The 18521-nt window shown below is 52.7% G+C and overlaps 2 protein-coding genes across 4 annotated transcripts; one reads left to right on the top strand and one right to left on the bottom strand.

The window, feature by feature from the left end:
• Nucleotides 1-1889: 1889 nt before the first annotated feature.
• Nucleotides 1890-11141, bottom strand: LOC103095065 (sialidase-like). 3 transcript variants are annotated; one of them, XM_007506155.2, is made up of 4 exons: nt 10992-11141; nt 6978-7023; nt 3189-5282; nt 1890-2056 (listed from the first exon to the last, which is right to left on the bottom strand). In XM_007506155.2, the coding sequence occupies exons 3-4, from the start codon at nt 5234-5236 to the stop codon at nt 2050-2052; spliced, it is 2055 nt and encodes a 684-aa protein (XP_007506217.2). In that variant the 5' UTR covers nt 5237-5282; nt 6978-7023; nt 10992-11141; the 3' UTR covers nt 1890-2049. The 3 variants fall into 3 exon arrangements, with proteins under 3 accessions (XP_007506217.2, XP_007506216.2, XP_007506215.2); XM_007506154.3 differs by lacking the exon at nt 10992-11141 and adding an exon at nt 9714-9880; XM_007506153.3 differs by lacking the exon at nt 10992-11141 and adding an exon at nt 7877-8062.
• Nucleotides 11142-15299: 4158 nt separating this feature from the next.
• Nucleotides 15300-17330, top strand: LOC107650461 (ARL14 effector protein-like). The gene is made up of 2 exons (XM_056808746.1): nt 15300-15463; nt 16002-17330. The coding sequence occupies exon 2, from the start codon at nt 16087-16089 to the stop codon at nt 16768-16770; it is 684 nt and encodes a 227-aa protein (XP_056664724.1). The 5' UTR covers nt 15300-15463; nt 16002-16086; the 3' UTR covers nt 16771-17330.
• Nucleotides 17331-18521: the final 1191 nt, after the last annotated feature.

The raw sequence follows: 18521 nt of genomic DNA on the forward strand, positions 1-18521 counted from the left end.
TGGCAGAAGCTGTCAGAACCTGGTCCTGGGCCATGGTCAGCCAGAGCCCCGCCTCCCCCTTCCCCTCCCGTGACCACTGTTGCCCAGACTAGGCCTGGACAAGCTCCCGTGGCCTCGGGGCCATCCCCCTGCTGAGCAGTCTGCAGTCCAATGACTGATGGACTGCTCCTGAACACCAGTCGGGCATCTCTAAGTGGCCACTGGCTATCTCCCTTCTGGCCTCACCATCCCACTGGCTCTGAGGCTGTGTCTGTCTTGCAAGGAGATCCTCCCCAGGATGGCACCTGCTCCCCTCCTGAGCTCTTCGGATCTCCCAAGGCGCCCCTGAGCCGGGCAGCCTCACTAACTGTGCCTCCCTGCCTCTGAGAGCAGCAGTGAGAAAGCTGTCCAGTGGAGTAGCAGCTCAAGGCCCTGCCCCTGCCCTTCCCCGTGAGGCTCCTGGCAGCTCCCAGAGATGGGGCAGGAGGTAGATTGGCCTAGGACAGTCATGGCAAACCTATGGCACAGGTGCCAAAGATGGCACGCAGAGTGCTCTCTGTGGGTATGTGGCCACCCCCCACCCCCCACCCAGAGTTCCTCACTAGAAAAGCAAAGGGACTCAGATGGAACTGGACCCCTCCCCCTCTCCACTGCTCCTGATGGCATTTTTTCCCATCTCCCCCCACTCTGCCCAGCAGCCCAATGGGGGCTCCCAGGGGATAGGGTGGGTGGCTCACAGGCAGCAGAAGTAGAGGGGACCAGAGTGCTTGGCCACTCCCCTCCTCTATCCACAAGCGCCTCTCATCACCCACCCCAATGGGAGCCCTTCCTCCTTCCCCAGTGTAGAGCAAGGCGAGGGCCTGGGGCTCTGTTTCTGGGGGGAGGCCAGCATGGCTCTGGGTCTAGGGGTGGGGGTGGGCAGGGCCTGCTCCTCCATCTCTAAAAGGTTCTCCATCCCTGGCCTAGCATATGCGACAGCATGTGGCAGCGCTTTAGGAAGGGTTGTTTGGAGAGCAGGCCCGCTGTCTGGGGGCAGGGGGAAGTACTGGGGCTCTGCCTCAGTCCGCCTGGCGAGGCCTTAGCCGTCTCCCACACAGGCGGGAGTGACCGCCTTGGCACTGGGGTGTCAGAGCTGATGGGGGGCTTCTCCATCTGGCAGCCATTCTGCTTCTGTCTTTGTCTTGCTCTTCCTGCCCTGCCCTCTACCTTCCTCTCCCCAGATCATGGCCTCTTAAGTGTCTAACATTCTCTGGGCTGAGAGAAGCTTTGCCCCAAGGAAACACCGACTGCTCTGAATAAGGCAGCGGCTTCTCTGGCTTCCGGAAGGCCTGGCCTGGACGTGGGCCTCAGGGCTGCCTACCGGAAGAGGGCTACTGCAGGAGATCAGAGGAGGCCCCTTCAGGAGGGTCCTGCAGCCTGCCTTGGGGGGTCCTTCTTGGCACCCATGCTGCTCCCTCTCTTCCCAAGGGAGCATGGCATGTGGGAATGGGAAGAGTTGCCCATCGAGCCCACCCCCGCCCCAGAGAAGTAGGCCAACCTGAGAAATGGTCCTCCAGGCCACATGGAGGGAGAAGCTTCAAGACCCCCCGTGAAGACCGGAGGAATGAGTCAGTGGATTCGCCATCACTGACCCCCTTTGGTCTGAAGCCTCTGTGGGCCATGGCTGGCTTCTCGGGAAGCTGCTTTTCAGCGGAAGAGAAGCTCTCGTGTGTTGGGGCCTCCTAGAAGTGTGCGTGTTTGAGTGCTAAGCAGGGACGGGCTACCGCAGAAAACGAGGCTGAACGTACTATTTCAGCAGCAGCTCGTGGGCAAGTACCACTTGCATCGCATGTGGAGCAAACAAGCACTGTGCCGGCACACAGGAGGGCTACCCAGAGGCCTCGTTGGAGAGAAAGCAAGGAGACCATCGATGCACTTCACAAACATTTTTTTATTCTTTTTTTATCTGCTATAACTGGAACAACATATTTTCTTCTGTTCTGGAACTTCATCACCATCTTCAGTTTTCTGCTGCAGAAGGTGTGTAGAACAGAGACACACAGGGGAGTCGCCGGAGAACCCCGACTCCTCTTAAAACCTGCAATGGAATGAGAGCCAAACGTAGGTTAGGCCCGTGGCTGTCACAACACCTAGCTTGAGAATCGTACAGAAACTCTACAGAAAGAAAGCCACAAGTACACCACGTATACAGGACGCACAGCTACACGACTACGGAAAGATGACAAGCACTCCGTGACCGCTGGCAGAGAGAACCCACGGGCTTTGCTCTCTCTTTGGCTGCCATCTAGCACTAACTGAAACAGCAAAGAGAGTTTCGGGAAGCTGGAGGAGAATTCTGGGACTGGTTCTGTCTCGTGCCCCCCTGAGGCTGGAAGAGTGGCAGGGCAGGAATGGCATCCACTTCCTATGGAAGAGCTTTGTAAAGTTCCCAAAAGTCAGCTTTGGGAGAGGCGGGGGGAGGAAGCTGATGAGTGAGATGGACACTTGGGGTCCCCTCTGGGTGTAAGGCCTTATGGGTACCTTCATCTGGGCTTGGAGTGAAGGTGTTTGGGAGTAGAGGGAAGGCAAGCTGTGATAGTCTCAGGAATATTGCCTGAGAGCAGCAGGAGTCAGCATTGCCAGGCAGGAAAGCTCACTGGGGGAGGACAGAGATGGAAGGAGAGACGGAGACACACACACTTTCCCTCTCTCTCTTCTCCCTCTCCCTCTCCCTCTCCTTGTCCTTCTCTCCTTCCTTCCCTCCCTCTGCCCCTCCTCCCTCTGTCCCTCCTCCTTTCTCCTTCCTTCCTTCCCTCTCTCCCTCCCTCCCTCCCTCTGTCCCTCCTCCCTTCCTCCTTCCTTCCTTCCCTCCCTCCCTCTGTCCCTCCTCCCTCCCTCCTTCCTTCCTTCCCTTCCTCCCTCCCTCTGTCCCTCCTCCCTCCCTCCCTCCTTCCTTCCTTCCCTCCCTCCCTCCCTCTGTCCCTCCTCCCTCCCTCCCTCCTTCCTTCCTTCCCTCCCTCCCTCCCTCTGTCCCTCCTCCCTCCCTCCTTCCTTCCTTCCCTTCCTCCTGTCCTCCTTTTCTCTCTCCCTCTCTCTCTCTCTCTCTCTCTCTCTCTCTCTCTCTCTCTCTCTCTCTCTCTCTCTCTCTCTCTCCCTCTCTCTCTCTGTCTCTCATACACACACACACACACACACACACACACACACATATTGCCCCATAGGTCCCTTACTTAGCCTGGAAAACTGGAAAGGTGCTGAGCAAATCTTTATCCTCGTTGACAATGGCCTCGTAGACCCATTTCCGGCGGAGGCGGCAGTTGGTCCCACACTTGGTGGACTGGCACTCAGAACATGGGTAGAAGCAGCCCGGGCAACGGATGTCCAGGCAGTTGCAGAGGTCTTCTCCGGTCAGATTTGGACTCTCTTGCTCTTCATTCTTCTTCATTCCTTTCTTGTCTTGTGGGAGCTTCACAGCTTCTTGTGCTGTGTTTGAGCTAGTATTGTCGGTGGAGCCAGTGTTGTCAGTGGAGCCAGTGTTGTCGGTGGGACCAGTGTTGTCAGTGGGGCCACTGTTGTCGGTGGGACCAGTGGTGTTGGTGGGGTTACTGTTGTCGGTGGGACCAGTGGTGTCACTGGGGCCAGTGGTGTCAGTGGAGCCAGTGTTGTCGGTAGGGCCAGTGATGTCAGTGGGGCCAGTGGTGTCAGTAGGGCCAGTGGTGTCAGTAGGGCCAGTGGTGTCAGTAGGGCCAGTGGTGTCGCTGGGGGCAGCGTAGATTTCGTAGTGTTTGGGGCCTGTGTAAGCACTGGGGCCAGTGTAGTTGCTGAAGCTGGTGTAGTTGCTGGGGATGGCGTAGTCACTGGGGCGGGTGTACTGTGCATAGTCTTTGAGGCCAGCATAGTTGACGTAGTCGTTACGGTTGGCATAGTTGGCATAGTTGGCATAGTCACTGGTACTGGCATAGTGGTTGGGGCCACTGTAGTAGTTGGGGCCCATGAAATCGTTGGGGATAGCATAATCCCTGAAGAGGTTGGAGCCTGCATAGCTGCTGGGCCCTCCATAGTTGCTGGGGCCTGTGTAGACACTGGGGTTTGCGTAGATGCTGGCACTAGTGCTGGCATACTCAGTGTAGTTGGTGGAAGTGGTATAGTCCTTGGGGACTACATAGTCACCACGGCCTGTGTAGCTGCTAGGGCCTGCGTAGTCGCTGGAACAAGCATAGTTGGTAGGCCCAATGTAGTTTGCGTAGTTGCTGGGGCCAGCATAGTTGCTGGGGACTGTGAAGTTGCTGGGAACTGCATAGCTGCTGGGGCCTGCGTAGCTGCTGGGGCCTGAGTAGCTGCTAGGGCCGGCATAGCTGCTGGAACCTGTATAGGTGCTGGGACCCGCATAGCTGCTGGGGCCCACATAGTTGTTGGAGACAGTGTAGTTGCTGGGAACTGTGTAGCTGCTGGGACCCGCATAGTTGTTGGAGACAGTGTAGTTGCTGGGAACTGTGTAGCTGCTGGGGCCCGCATAGTTGCTGGGGACTGCGTAGTTGCCGGAACCTGTGTAGGTGCTGGGAGCAGTATAGGTGCTGGGTACTGCATAGTTGCTGGGTACTGGATAATTGCTGGGTACTGCGTAGTTGCTTGGTACTGTGTAGTTGCTGGATACTGCATAGTTGCTGGAGCTGGCATAGTCTGCATAGGGATTGGTGCTGGGAGCAGTGTAGTGAGTATAATTGGCATAGTCATTAGAGCTGGTGTAGGTTATGGGGCCACTCTGGTCAAAGGAGCCAGTGCTACTACTGGGGTCGCACTGGGCACTAGGGACGGTCTGGCCAAGGGGGCCAATGATGCCACGTGTGCGGGCTTTGGTTGGCGGGGCGGCCTTAGCTTGTTGGACCGTCTTGGCACGGAGGACTGTTTTGGCACGGGTTCCATTTTTGGTGGGTGAGCTGGTAGTATTTGCTGGGTTGCCAGTCTTTTCACGGGGGCCAGGCTTGGCACGGGGACCAGTCTTGGCTGGACGACCAGTTTTGGCATGGGGCCCAGTCTGGACACTGGAGCTGGTCTGGACCTCGTCTTGGGTAGTGGGAGTGCTGCCGCTGCCTTTACCATCTCCCTCCTGGGCAGTTTTCTTCTTCTGGACTCTTCCCTTCTTCATGGCTTGGACTCTCGACTGATGATGTTCTTTGGCCTCCTTCTTCTTGGCCAGCAGTTTCTGCTTCTCCATGATGCGGGCTGATCTTCTCACAGGCTCATTCTCATCCTTAGCACTTTGAGAGCTACTAGTCATTGTTGGTCACTGTTGCCTTAAATGGTCTCTGAAGGGTCTTCTGGACCTTGGGAAGGACAGCAGGCACAGATGGTCACTACAGGAGTCTGTCTACACAGAGGGTCCTCAGATTCAGGGACTGAGAAAGCCCAGGAGCCCAGGGCCCTGGCCAGCCATGGAGCCTCACAGTTGGCCCCCTCAAATCGGGGTCCTTGAGCACCTCCCCAGAGGAGGCAGAGGACCATGTGGAGGAAACCAGCCTGACGAGGGCCCCCTGAAAGGCTCAGGGCACGTGGCCTCTCTGTCCTCTGCTTGGTCTTTCCCTCCTCCCCAGTTCTCATTCCCACCCTTGCCTTCAGCCCTGTCTGAGGATGAGGAGAATCAGCCCCAGGCCCGAACAGGCTCCCCCAGCCACTCCACAAATCTCCTCTTGGTTTAGGTCTTGCTTCCCTCCTCTTGCCTGGATGCCCAGTGGGGGGCATCTATTGTCCCAGCCCTCAGTGGGAACAGCCAGCCTGCTGCTTCCTCCCCCCACCTTCAACCCCCCCTTGTACCTCATGCACAGGGGAGCCCCTCATTCTGCATCCCCCCAAATGTGCCGGCCTAGACATTCAGACCCCTTCTGCAGAGAACTGTGGATTCTGCCAGGTCTTGGAAGTATCAAATCTGGGAAAGGAGCCGAGGCTAAAGATGGGAGCTTTGGGGGACCTGAGCTAAAGAAAGGCCAAGGGCCAACCTCCTTGTTCTCCTTGCTCCCCTTCCTCCTTCATCTTTGCTCAGCCTGAACGTGACCCTCAGGTCTCCCCTGTTCCTTTTTACCCACCTGGCCCCTGTGTGCTCCCCCTGCCTACTCACCCCATCTCTGCATGGGCGTCCTGCAAAGAAGGGGCTGTCCTCCATGCCCCTGGCCCTGTGTGCCCATTCACCCTTGGCAATCTCATCCACTCTCATCCTCCGGTGCCTTCTGTGAAGCTCCTCCCAAGCCTCTATCTCCACCTCGGGCCTCTGTGACATTTCCAGCTGGCATCTCAAGCCCAGCTAGACCAAAGGGACCCCGACGTCTTCCCTCCTGAGCCTGCTCTCCTTCCCCCTTTCTCCCTCCCCTCCCCAACACCCCGTCTCCTCCCGTGGCCTTGAAACCTTGGAGCCACTCTCGTCTCCCCCTTCTCTGTCACCCCCAATGCCCGCTCCCTCTCTCCCACAGCGTCTCGCATTCTCCCACCCTGCCACCTGAAATCTGGAGCAGGGCTGCTTAACCGGGGCCCTGGAGGCCCCCAAGAAGCCCATGGATACCTTTCAGGGAGCCAGGGAACTCGGATGGAGAAAAACCCAAGACACAGACTTCCGGGAGCATTTGGTGCCATCTGGAAAGCCCAACAGCCACCTTATGCCCAGAAGAGGCTCCTGGACGTCAGCAGTGTGGCCCTGGGGTGCCCGAGCCCAAAGAGGCTCCCGTCCGGACAGGGGTTCTCCCTACCTCTTTCATCTGACCTCCTTCCCTCCGAATCCTCAAACGCTGACTGACGAGCCCTCCCAGAGGCAGGGAGACCCAGAGATGCCCCTGCCTCACGGTCAAGGCCAGGAAACCAAAGCAGAGCAAGGCTTAGCCTGGAACTGCCCCCAGAGCTTTGCTACAAAACAGCTAGGGGAGGAAGGGACCAAAGGAAGCCCTGACCAGGCCAGTGCACTGACTGGCTGCAGACGCCAACACCCCGGGGCCCAGGTCTTGCCACCCCCTCTGGCTTTTCGCTGCCATGGGTACCTTGGTTTTGGAGTCTCCTTTCAGCCAAGTCTTTGTCGTGGACAAACTGGAAAAGAAACAGACACGGGTGTAAATGAGTGGAGTTTTGCCAAACCAGGGGAGCCCCAAAGGGACCTCCCCTGCCCTCGGAGGGCTCCCCGTCTGAGAGACCACAGAGGGGCCCACGGCCACGGGCACGCACTCCCCCTGACAGCTGTCCACTCTGCAGGCTCCTCCCCTGTCCCTACTCTGTGCCAGGCACTGGGCTAGCTGGGCCCTGGGGATCCAGAGAGAGGAACAAAATGGTTCTGGCCCTCAGGGAGCTTCTGTTTCGCTGGGGTTCCACCTGCCCCCTGGGGGACACCCAGAACACTGGTTTCCTCACAAGGCTGGAGGGACTTGGATCTCTCCACTCCCAGATGGCCCTTGATCAAAGGGCAGAGATTCCTTTGGCTTCTAAGCATCCGTTTTGCTAGTCACAGAGCAGCCCATCTTGTGTGCTCCTTCTCTAGAAGGAGAAAGAAAGGCTAAAGGCTCTCCTTGCTCTCTGGGGCTTCATTCGTTCCAGGAACTCAGGGCTAGAACTCGGCTTTCCTGATTGTCAGGGCAGTGCTCTGCCCGCCCTTGAGAGGCTACAAGGAGAGGAATTTGGGGTGGGGGCGGCCTGGGTCTGCTGTAGGGCCCAATCGGGCTGCCCCTTCCCACCCTGGACCTGGATGGAGGCCTGGCTGGGCCCTCTGCGGGAGCCCTCGCAGAGTCCAAGGGCCCAGCAGGTGCAGGGCCATCTCCCGGGGCTCCTGGCACCAAGCTAATGGGGGCAGCTGGCCGGGGGCTGGCAGGCAGCAGCCCCACCGGGCTCCCCTTCTTGTCCAGCAATGGACAAGGGGTCACCCCCGTCAGCGAGGGGCCACCTCTCTCACCTGGCCGGAGATTCCTCCAGGGCTCTCTTTCCCTACTGCCACCTTCACGAATACATCCCACGGGCACCCCCGTCCGCAGGCAGCGCCTAAGCTCAGAGCCCGACCTCTTCCTCCACTGCCAGTGTGGCCAACACAATGAACTGAATCAGTTCCTAACTGTTCCTTTCCTGTCGCATCCTCGAGAGCTCAGTGCCCGACCCCTTCCTCCCACAGCAAAGATTGGTACAACAATTTAGGAAATAAATAGGATTTGAATTCCTCACATCACATAAAGCCGAGAACCCAAACCCTTTCACCTAGTTTAACTTCTTCAGAGAAAAATTAATAAATAAATAAAAGCAATTATTCCTTGCACAATTAATTCGAATTCCTCACATCACATAAAGCCGAGAACCCAAACCCTTTCACTTAGTTTAAATACTTCAGAGAAAGATAAATAAATAAATAAAAGCAATTATTCCTTGCACAATTAAATAAATAGGATTCGAATTCCTCACATCACATAAAACTGAGAATGCAAACCCTTCCACCTAGTTTAAATACTTCAGAGAAAAATTAATAAATAAATAAAAGCAATTATACCTTGCACAATTAAATAAATAGGATTCGAATTCCTCACATCACATAAAACTGAGAATGCAAACCCTTCCACCTAGTTTAAATACTTCAGAGAAAAATTAATAAATAAATAAAAGCAATTATACCTTGCACAATTAAATAAATAGGATTCGAATTCCTCACATCACATAAAACTGAGAATGCAAACCCTTCCACCTAGTTTAAATACTTCAGATCAAAATTAATAAATAAATGAAAGCAATTAATCTTTGCACAATTAAATAAATAGAATTCGAATTCCTCACATCACATAAAGCCGAGAACCCAAGCCCTTCTACTTAGTTTAAATACTTCAGAGAAAAATTAATAAATAAATAAAAGCAATTATTCCTTGCACAATTAAATAAATAGGATTCGAATTCCTCACATCACATAAAGCTGAGAACCCAAACCCTTTCACCTAGTTTAACTTCTTCAGAGAAAAATTAATAAATAAATAAAAGCAATTATTCCTTGCACAATTAATTCGAATTCCTCACATCACATAAAGCCGAGAACCCAAACCCTTTCACTTAGTTTAAATACTTCAGAGAAAAATTAATAAATAAATAAAAGCAATTATTCCTTGCACTATTAAATAAATAGAATTCGAATTCCTCACATCACATAAATCCGAGAACCCAAACCCTTTCACTTAGTTTAAATACTTCAGAGAAAAATTAATAAATAAATAAAAGCAATTATTCCTTGCACAATTAAATAAATAGGATTCGAATTCCTCACATCACATAAAACTGAGAATGCAAACCCTTCCACCTAGTTTAAATACTTCAGATCAAAATTAATAAATAAATGAAAGCAATTATTCCTTGCACTATTAAATAAATAGAATTCGAATTCCTTACATCACATAAAGCCAAGAACCCAAACCCTTCCACTTAGTTTAAATACTTCAGAGAAAAATTAATAAATAAGTAAAAGCAATTAATCTTTGCACAATTAAATAAATAGGATTTGAATTCCTCATATCACATAAAGCCGAGAACCCAAACCCTTTCACTTAGTTTAAATAGTTCAGAGAAAGATTAATAAATAAATAAAAGCAATTATTCCTTGCACAATTAAATAAATAGAATTCGAATTCCTTACATCACATAAAGCCGAGAACCCAAACCCTTCCACCTAGTTTAAATACTTCCGAGAAAAATAAATAAATAAACAAATAAAAGCAATTATTCCTTGCACAATTAAATAAAAAAGTAGGATTTGAATTCCTCACATCATCTCAGCACCTAAGCTCAGAGCCCGATCTCTTCCTCCACTGCCAGTGTGGCCAACACAATGAACTGAATCAGTTCCTAACTGTTCCTCTCCTGTCGCATCCTCGAGAGCTCAGTGCCCGACCCCTTCCTCCCACAGCAAAGATTGCTACAACAATTCAGGAAATAAATAGGATTCGAATTCCTCACATCACATAAAGCCGAGAACCCAAACCCTTTCACCTAGTTTAACTTCTTCAGAGAAAAATTAATAAATAAATAAAAACAATTATTCCTTGCACAATTAATTCGAATTCCTCACATCACATAAAGCCGAGAACCCAAACCCTTTCACCTAGTTTAACTTCTTCAGAGAACAATTAAAAAATTAAAAGTATAATCTATCAAATAGCAGGGCATCACACAACGGTGAGAATCCTGACCTCTTCATCCAAAAGCATTTCTTCATTAAACAATTAAATAAAAAGATTATACTTCGTCATTTATCCTTAGAAACTCAGTTCCAATCCCTACCCTTATATTAATTATTCAGAGAGTTTTAATAAATCAAATCACTCATAATTATATAATAATATCATGTCACATAACGGTCATATCCCAGCGCCCCTTTCCAATAGCAGTTGCTTATAGAACAACAGAATAAACAAAATCCTAAGTAATGCTGCCCTATTGTGTCATAGAAAGCGCCGAGCCCTGACCTCTGCGAACAACTAAACACCTCGGGTTATGGTGCATCACATCCTATAAAGCTGCAAACCCAGACCCTGTCTTCTGATGTAAGCATTTCAGAGAGCAATACAATAATTAAAATTATAATTCAGCATATCACATCTTGAAGCTTAGTACCTCAACCTCTTCCACGAATAGAAATAATTCTTCAACCAAATAAATACAATAATTCATCCTGTAGCATCACAGAAATCTCAGAGCCCCAGCTCCTTCCTCTGATAGCAGTTATTCCTAGCATAATTAAATAAATAAATAAATAAATAGGATCATAATTCCTCCTAGAATATCCCAGACCCCCTGGGAAGCCTTTCACATACCTCCTCTCCATGTATACTGACTGCCTGAGGGTCTCATTGCCAGGTTGGAAAGGCGCTGCGAGGCCATAGAGCCCTATGGCAGCACCTCGCACTCAAGTCCCAGGGTCCAGAGAACCTTAGCCTTAGTGCTTCTGGGTCCCCCAGAAGCTCTTTGTGAGGCTCCCCTAATCCATTCCCCCACCTCTCCAACTTTTCCCCTCAGAATAGAGTAACATGAAAAATGAGGCCTACCTTTGAGAGGAGGTCCTGAGAGACACCCTTCCTCCAGGAATCTCAGGACAAACAGGAAGGAGGCTACTCTGCCCCCTGGAGATCTGGGGGAAGCTAAGAAGGCGGCACAGGAAGGGGCAGAGAGAAGCTGGAGGAAGAGAGGGCACCCACTGGGATGCAGGGGGAAGGTGAGGCAGAAAGTAGCCACTCTGCCCCCCGCTGGTGGAGTTAAGTTGAGAAAGTACTTCCCCAGGTCAGCCAGGAGTCCCTGCTCATTTTAAGAAGGGGGAGGGGAAACTGAGGCCCAGTGAGTGGGCCGGAAGAGGCTTGTTCAAAGTCATACGTAAGATTTGTTTTCTTGAAAAGAGCTTTAATATAGTTCAATTATTATTTTTTAAACCCTTACGTTCTGCCTTAGAATTGATACAAGTATCATTTCTGAGGCAGAGCAGAGTCAAGTGTCAGGCAATGTAGGCTATGTAAGGAGGCCTGGGTTTACACAGCTAGCAAGTGTCTGAGACCAAAATGGAGCCTAAATCCCCTCCCTGAACTCCAGGTCTGGTTCTCTCTCCACTAAACAACCGAGCTGCCCCTAGTCCAATAATTCTTAAATTTTTTCTTTTCAATCCCCTTACAAATTAGTTTCATTTGCTAGGAGATATTTTACATTTTTCTTTTATGTTTTCAGCCTTTTATTTGATTTTAATATTTCTTGTTGCTTTATGAAATCATTTTCTTCTTGTTGGTCCATTCTCATTTTCAAAGAATTTGTTGTTTGAACAAGGCTTTTTACCTTTTTGCCAAGCTGTCAATTCTTGTTCCAACTTTTTCTTCCTTAGCTCTCATTTCTTTTCTACTTTTTTCCTCAGCAGATCTCATTTAATCCCATTAAAAATTTGTTATAGGGGCAGCTGGGTAGCTCAGTGTGTTGAGAGCCAGTCCTAGAGATGGGAGGTCCTGGGTTCAAATTTGAACTCAGGCTCTTCCTGGCTGTGTGACCCTGGGCAAGTCACTTAACCCCCAGTGCCTAGCACAGTGCAGGCCCATAGTAGGTGCTTCATGCAGCAAGAACACCCCATTTCCCAGGGTCTGGGGGGCTGAGGAGCAGCCGGGACAGGCTCCCTGAGAGCCTCGTGGACCCCTGCTGTGCAGCCCTGGGATGTGGGTTCAGTTTTGCTTCTGCTATTTCTCTCAGTGTGTCTGAGGGCCAGGCCCTTCCCCACCAAATGGGTAGGGTCTCCTGGCAGACCTTGGGAGGTCCCTTTCTAGCCTAACTCCCTCTTCTCCCCCTGGGGGGGGGCAGAGAAGCCTATTTCCCCCTCCCCCTGCCTCCCAGTGGGTGTCCTCTGTCTCTCCCTGTCTTCTCTCTGCCGCTTCTTATGCTACTCTCCTAGTTTCCCACAATCTCCAGGGGGCCGACCCACCTCCTTCCTTTCTGTGCTGGGAGTCCTCAAGACAGGGTGTCTCTGATGGCCTCCTCCCAAAGGTAGGCCTCACTTCTCATCCTCCTCCATCCTGTGGGGGGAGGCTGGAGGGCCTGGGGGCTGGGGGAGGGGAGCCCCACAATGAACTTCTGGTTGTGCTTCCCTCCCAGGGCCTGAGTGCGAGGTGCTGCCACAGGGCTCTCAGGCTTGGCAGGGCCTCTCCTACTTGCAATGAGGCCCTCAGTCAGTCAGTTTAGGGGGAGGGGGGGTTTGTGCTGGGCTATTGTAGGAGGAATTAAAAACCTAATTATTTATTTAATTGTGCAAGGAATACCTGCAGTTGAAGGAAGGGGCTGGGGCTAGGGGCTTTCTATCATGCAATAGGATAGGATTCGTTTTTAGTTTATTTATTTTATACTTTTATGAATAATTTATATTGGTGAAAGGGTTAAAACCCTGAGCTTTCGAAGATACAATGTTGTGTGAAGAATTTGAATTTTGTTTTGTTGTTCTATGAATAATTGCTATTGGATAAAAGGGTAGAGGCACAGTGCAGGCCCATAGTAGGTGCTTCATTCAGCAAGAACACCCCATTTCCCAGGGTCTGGGGGGCTGAGGAGCAGCCGGGACAGGCTCCCTGAGAGCCTCGTGGACCCCTGCTGTGCAGCCCTGGGATGTGGGTTCAGTTTTGCTTCTGCTATTTCTCTCAGTGTGTATTAGAGCCAGGCCCTTCCCCTCCCAGTTCCCCCCGCTGTAAAATGGACAGGCTCTGTCTTTGGGAGGCCCCTGCCCAGCCTAGCTCCACCCCCCCTGCAGAGGGGAAGAGCAGCCCCTTTCCCCTAGCTTGTCTCCTGGTGGTGCCTTCTCTCCCCACCTGCTCTCTCACTGCCCTTTCCCGGGGCTCCCTCCCAGCTTGCCTTGACCCTCAGGGGGGCAGAGCAGGCTCCTTCCTTCCCTCTTTCCTCACACTCCTGGTGCCCCCAGAAGCTCCAAAGGGAGAGAGACAGAGAGAGGTAGGTCAGGTGGGGGGAGAGCCCCCCACAGGCTCTCACGTGTGTGTCTGTGTATGTGGGTTTGTACATTTGTACGTGTCTGTATCTATGTGTGCGTCTGTATCTGTATGTTGCTGGGTGTCTGTGTGTTTCTCTGTGTGTCTGTCTCTGCATGTGTGTCTGTCTGTATCTGTATGTCTATGCGTGTATGTGCGTGTGTACATGCGTGTGTGTCTGTGGGGCTGGGCCTTGGGGCCTGGCGGATGTCTCAGAGAAGAACTTATTAATTAGTGGGGATCCTGCCTTATCCTAGAGCTTGGGAAGAGCAGAGTTCCATAGGGAAGCAAGGCATGTGGCACCCACAGGCCAGGGGGGTCTTCCTGATGAAGCCCAGCGGCCCGCTCTGAAGGGCCCCGCTCCCAGAGGCCCTCGTTCCACCCAGAGTGGGAAGATTTCATGTGCTGGACCCCCACCCCACCCCTGGTCATTTTTAACAACCTCCCCACCTGTCCCTCTCTCTGTCCCTCTCTCTGTCCCTCTCTCTGTCTCTCTGTCTGTCTGTCTCCCTCTCTTTTTCCCTCTCTTTCTCCCTCTCCCTCTCTCATTCTCTCTCCCTCTCACTCTTTCATTCTCTGTATATCTGCCCCTCTCTCTGTCTGTCTGTCTGTCTTTCCCTCTCTGTCCCTCTCCCTCTCTCCTTCTCTCCTTCTCTCTCTCTCCTTCTCTCTCTCTCACTGTCTCTCTGTCTCTCTCTCTCCCTCTGTGACTGTGTGTGTGTCTCTCTGTCTATCTCTCTCTGTCTGTCTGTCTGTCTCTCTGTCTTTTCCTCTCTCTCCCTCTCTCCTTCTCTCATTCTCTCTCTCTCACTCTGTCTCACTCTGTCTCTCTCTGTCTCTCTCTCTCTCTCTCTCTCTCTGTCTCTCTCTCACTCTGTCTCTGTCTCTGTCTCTCTCTGTCTCTCTCCCTCTCTCATTCTCTGTCTATCTGTCTATCTCTCTGTCTCTCTCTCTCTCTCTGTCTCTGTCTCTCTCTCCCTCTCTCATTATCTGTCTGTCTGTCTCTGTCTCTGTCTCGGTGTCTCTCTGACTTGCTCTCTCTCTCCCTCTCTCATTCTCTGTCTGTCTCTGTCTCTCACTTTCTCTCTCTCTCTCCCCCTCTCTGTCTGTCTGTCTCTCTGTCTCCCCCCTCTCTGTCTGTCTGTCTCTCTGTTTGTCTCTCTCCCTCTCTGTCTGTCTGTCTGTCTCTCCTCTCTGTCTCTCTCTCTGTCTCTGTCTCTCTCCCTCTCTGTCTGTCTGTCTGTCTGTCTCTCCTCTCTGTCTCTCTCTCTCTCTCTCTCTCTCTCTCTCTCTGTGTGTGTGTGTGTGTGTGTGTGTGTGTGTGTCTCTCTCTCTCATTATTGATGGGTTCGAATCCTCCCTCTTCTTAATTCCCTGGGTGACCTGAGGCAAGCCATCATCTATCTTCCCTGGGCCTCATTTTCCTTCTCTGTAAAATGAGTGGGTTGAAATGATAATTGGCTTTGGTCAAATTCTAGATCTAAGTTCTCATGTATGACTTGAGGCCAGCCCCTTCCCCTCCCTGGGCCTCAGTTTGCCTCCCTGGAAGATGGACCCCCTGGTCATTTTTCACAGCCTCCCCACAGAGATTCCTCCTCGTCCCACCTCTGCCTCCTCCCCACATCACTGGCCACACTGCCTTTTGGTTTAGAAAGGGAGGGATGAGCTGGCCAGGACGTCCAGCCCCGAGGAGGGGCGTCCCTGGGAGAGAAGTGAAGGGACGAGGAGCCTGGGCCTACAAAGAGGGGGCCGCCTGCCTGTCTCCAGAAGGGAAACTAGACCAACCTGCAGGGAGCATCATCCACAGCCCAAGTCTCCTCCCTCATCCCCAGTGTTCGCCTCCTGTACCTGCATTATGAGTCACCATTGTGTTTTGAACCCAGGTCCTGGTTTCCTCCTTCCTCCCCAACGAGGCCTCTGTCTGGACTGCCACTGGCACCCCAAGGGAGCTGGGAAAGCTGCCCCTTCTGTGAGCAGAAGAGCCAAGAGCCCAGCACTGTGGGGACTCCACGCTGCCCTCAGTAAGTGGGGACGGGGGCCAGACCCTTCCCCATGAAACCCCATGTTTCCCTCCTGACAAGAACAAAGCCTCCCCTTACCCCTTGCCCCAGAGGAGGTATCATTAGTCCCAGTCTGGAGGCCAAGGAGGTGGACAGGCAAGTTCTTGGCAAGCCCAAGGATATAGGGAAGCTCATAGGCCGCGGAGCCGGGCTGCCAGAGGTCCTGGGGCAACCAGCCAGATCAGGGTCAGGATGGGGTTCGGGGGAGGGAGAAGGGCCCGCTGACACCTGGGCCTGTGAGGCCTGCTCACCCAGCCGGGGAGCCAGGACCCCACGGCGATAGGAGGGCCCAAACCAAGACGGGCCATGCAGTGTCGGTCCCCAGAGGTGGGGGGGTCCAAGAAGAGGGAGGAGGGAGGGAGGGGGTGAGCACACTGCCCCCTCCTGAGCAGCCCCAACCCCACGGGTGCCCGCTTTGGCCGGCTGCTGTGCCGCCTGGCTTTCGGGAGCGGCTTCTGCTCAGAGGCTTCTCACTCCCGCCTTGTGCTGTCACCCCAAGGTCCAGGCGGAGCCCGTGCGTGGTCGAGGCTACCTAGAGGAGGGGCCCCAGCTGCAGAGGTGACGTGGCCGAGCACTGATCGAGAATGAGCGCCAACGTGGAAGGCCAAGTTGAAAAGGCCCAGGCCCAGGCCCAGGCCACAGAAGAGGAGACCACAGCTCCTGAGGCAGCTCCTGGGGCAGCTGAGGCTGCTGCTGGGGCTACTGCTGGGGCTACTGATGGGGCTGCTGCTGAGGCTGCTGCCGGGAATGCTGAGGAGGCTGCTGCTGGGGATGTTGCTGGGGCTGACGCTGGGGCTGCTGGGGCTGGCGCTGGCGCTGGGGCAGCCGTGAGGGAGAGGGCTCCTTTTCAGATCCATCAGATGGAAGAGGAGCAAATCCAAGCCGTGGTCCAGCAGCTGATCGCCTTAACTGTGCGGAAGAAGGTCCTCCAGGGAGATGGGGAGAAAGCCAATGGCATGGAGGCCGCTGCCGAGGCCTTCCCAGGGAGCCTGAATCCCTGGAGATCCGACCCTCTGCTGCCGAGGCAGAATGAAAAAGAGAAGAAAGACAGGAGGAAGTATGACCGCCAAGGCAGGCTGCTTTGCAATGGCGTCGACCTGTGCGACTGCCTCATGGCCGAGTGCCCGGGCTGCTTCTACCCATGCCCCAAATGCAGCTCCCGCAAGTGCGGGGTCAAGTGTCGCTGCAACCGTCGCTGGGTGTACAGGAAGACCGAAAATGAGTGTGGCGACGTGGTCAGTGCCTTCCCATTCGACTATCCTGACTAAGGGCGGCCCAGCGCCCGCCACGCTTGGCTCCCTTCCCTCTGGAGGGCCACAGTGGCTGCTCTTGTGCTGAGTCGTAGGGCCTGCCCAAGGAGCTGCACTGGCTCTAGGGATGAGGGAGCCTACCAGGGCTGGGCAGCACAGGTGTCCCCTCCAGGGGAGTGCTTGCAAACCTCACCTTCCAGCAGCGCTTTAGGAAGTTCTGGCAGAGGAAGGAGAATGAGGCCTGCCTGCCTGCCTGCCTGCCTCAGCATCCTCCCACCTTTGCTTCTCCCTAGAGTCACTGCAGCTCTAAGCAGGGGGCTTCCCCTATCTCCTGTTCTAATTAGCCCTCGCAGGTTCACTAACCGACAAACAAGCGAGCACGCTGGCTCTTTCTTTCCTCTTGAGTTGTGGCTCTGTGCTGTCTTTCTGGTCCTTTTCTCCCATGTGGCTAATCTTTCCTGTTGAGTTGTAGGAGATGAGCTGTTCAGCTTTGAGATGGCTTCAGAGATCACCTGGATGCGGATCATTTGTGTAATAGTGTTTCAAGGAAAATAAAAGCTGTTTGTAGATTCAAAGCTGGTGTTTTGTCTCATCCCTTCAATTCGCTCTGGCCAACCATAGCCAGCGGCGTACACCTGGGCGGCAGGCTCTGGCCACCAATATGGGCAAGGTAAGAGACAAGTGCAGCCGGCTGGTGCAGTGGAGAGAGCTCCAGGCCCGGAGTCATCAAGACCCGAGTTCATATGTGGCCTCAGACACCTGAGTGGCCCTGGCAAGTCACTGACCCTTGTGTCTCACCATCTCTAAAATGAACTGGAGAAGCAAATGGCATACCTTGGCAAGAATGTTTGCCAAGAAAACCCCTTCGTGGTATTACAAGAATGTAGACAGGACTGCACAACAACAAAAGAAGGCCACATGTCTGGAGGGCAGGGGCAGTGTGAACCGTACACATTCGGGCAGAACCAAGGGTGGAAGGACTTGTCAGAACCAGGTGTACTTTCCCCATCCAGGTTAAAGCTCCAAGGCTAGGTCATTTGTTGATATTGCTTTCCAACTCGTTGGAACTCTTGGACCATGGCTATCCAGGGAGTTTTCTTGGTAAAGATACTCAGGTGGTTTGCCATTTCCTTCTCCAGGGTATCTCTTTTTGGGCATTCAGTGGTTCAGTGAGTTGCTCAGAGTCACACAGTTAGGAAGTGTCTGAGTGTCAAATTTGAACTTGGGTCTAGTCCTAACTCCAGATCCAGTGTTCTTATCCATTGTGCCATAGCTGCCTCTGTGGCTACATCACATTTTTCCTTCATTGCTTGCAGACAGAGGCCTAAAGGAGAGATGGCACAGTTAACAAATTCAGCTTCCTTCATGGGGACTAGTCGTTTGGTAGCCCTTCCTTCCCTTCCTCCCTGCCAGCATCATCTGGGATGAAACCTGCAGGGGGGCCTCTGACGCAGACTTACAGATAGCCTCCTACGGGGTGGTAAGAAAGGAGGAGCTGGTTAATTGTTTTTTTAAAGGGAAAGACCTACGTGAAATTATGAGGAGAGAAGCAAATGGACCCAAGAGAGCGTTATACACAGCAATGGAGATGCTCTTTGAACAATGACTGCCAGTGTCCACCTCCAGAGTGCCAGACTTAGTTTCCCATAGGCACGCGTGCACGCACACACACACACACACACACACACACACGTTAAATGATGCCTCTGGGAGTATGGGAAGAGAGGGAGATAACTAGGAACCTTCATGTGGGAAACATCAAAATCATT

Source organism: Monodelphis domestica, chromosome X (genome assembly GCF_027887165.1).
Source record: "Monodelphis domestica isolate mMonDom1 chromosome X, mMonDom1.pri, whole genome shotgun sequence".
Taxonomy (NCBI): Eukaryota; Metazoa; Chordata; class Mammalia; order Didelphimorphia; family Didelphidae; genus Monodelphis; species Monodelphis domestica.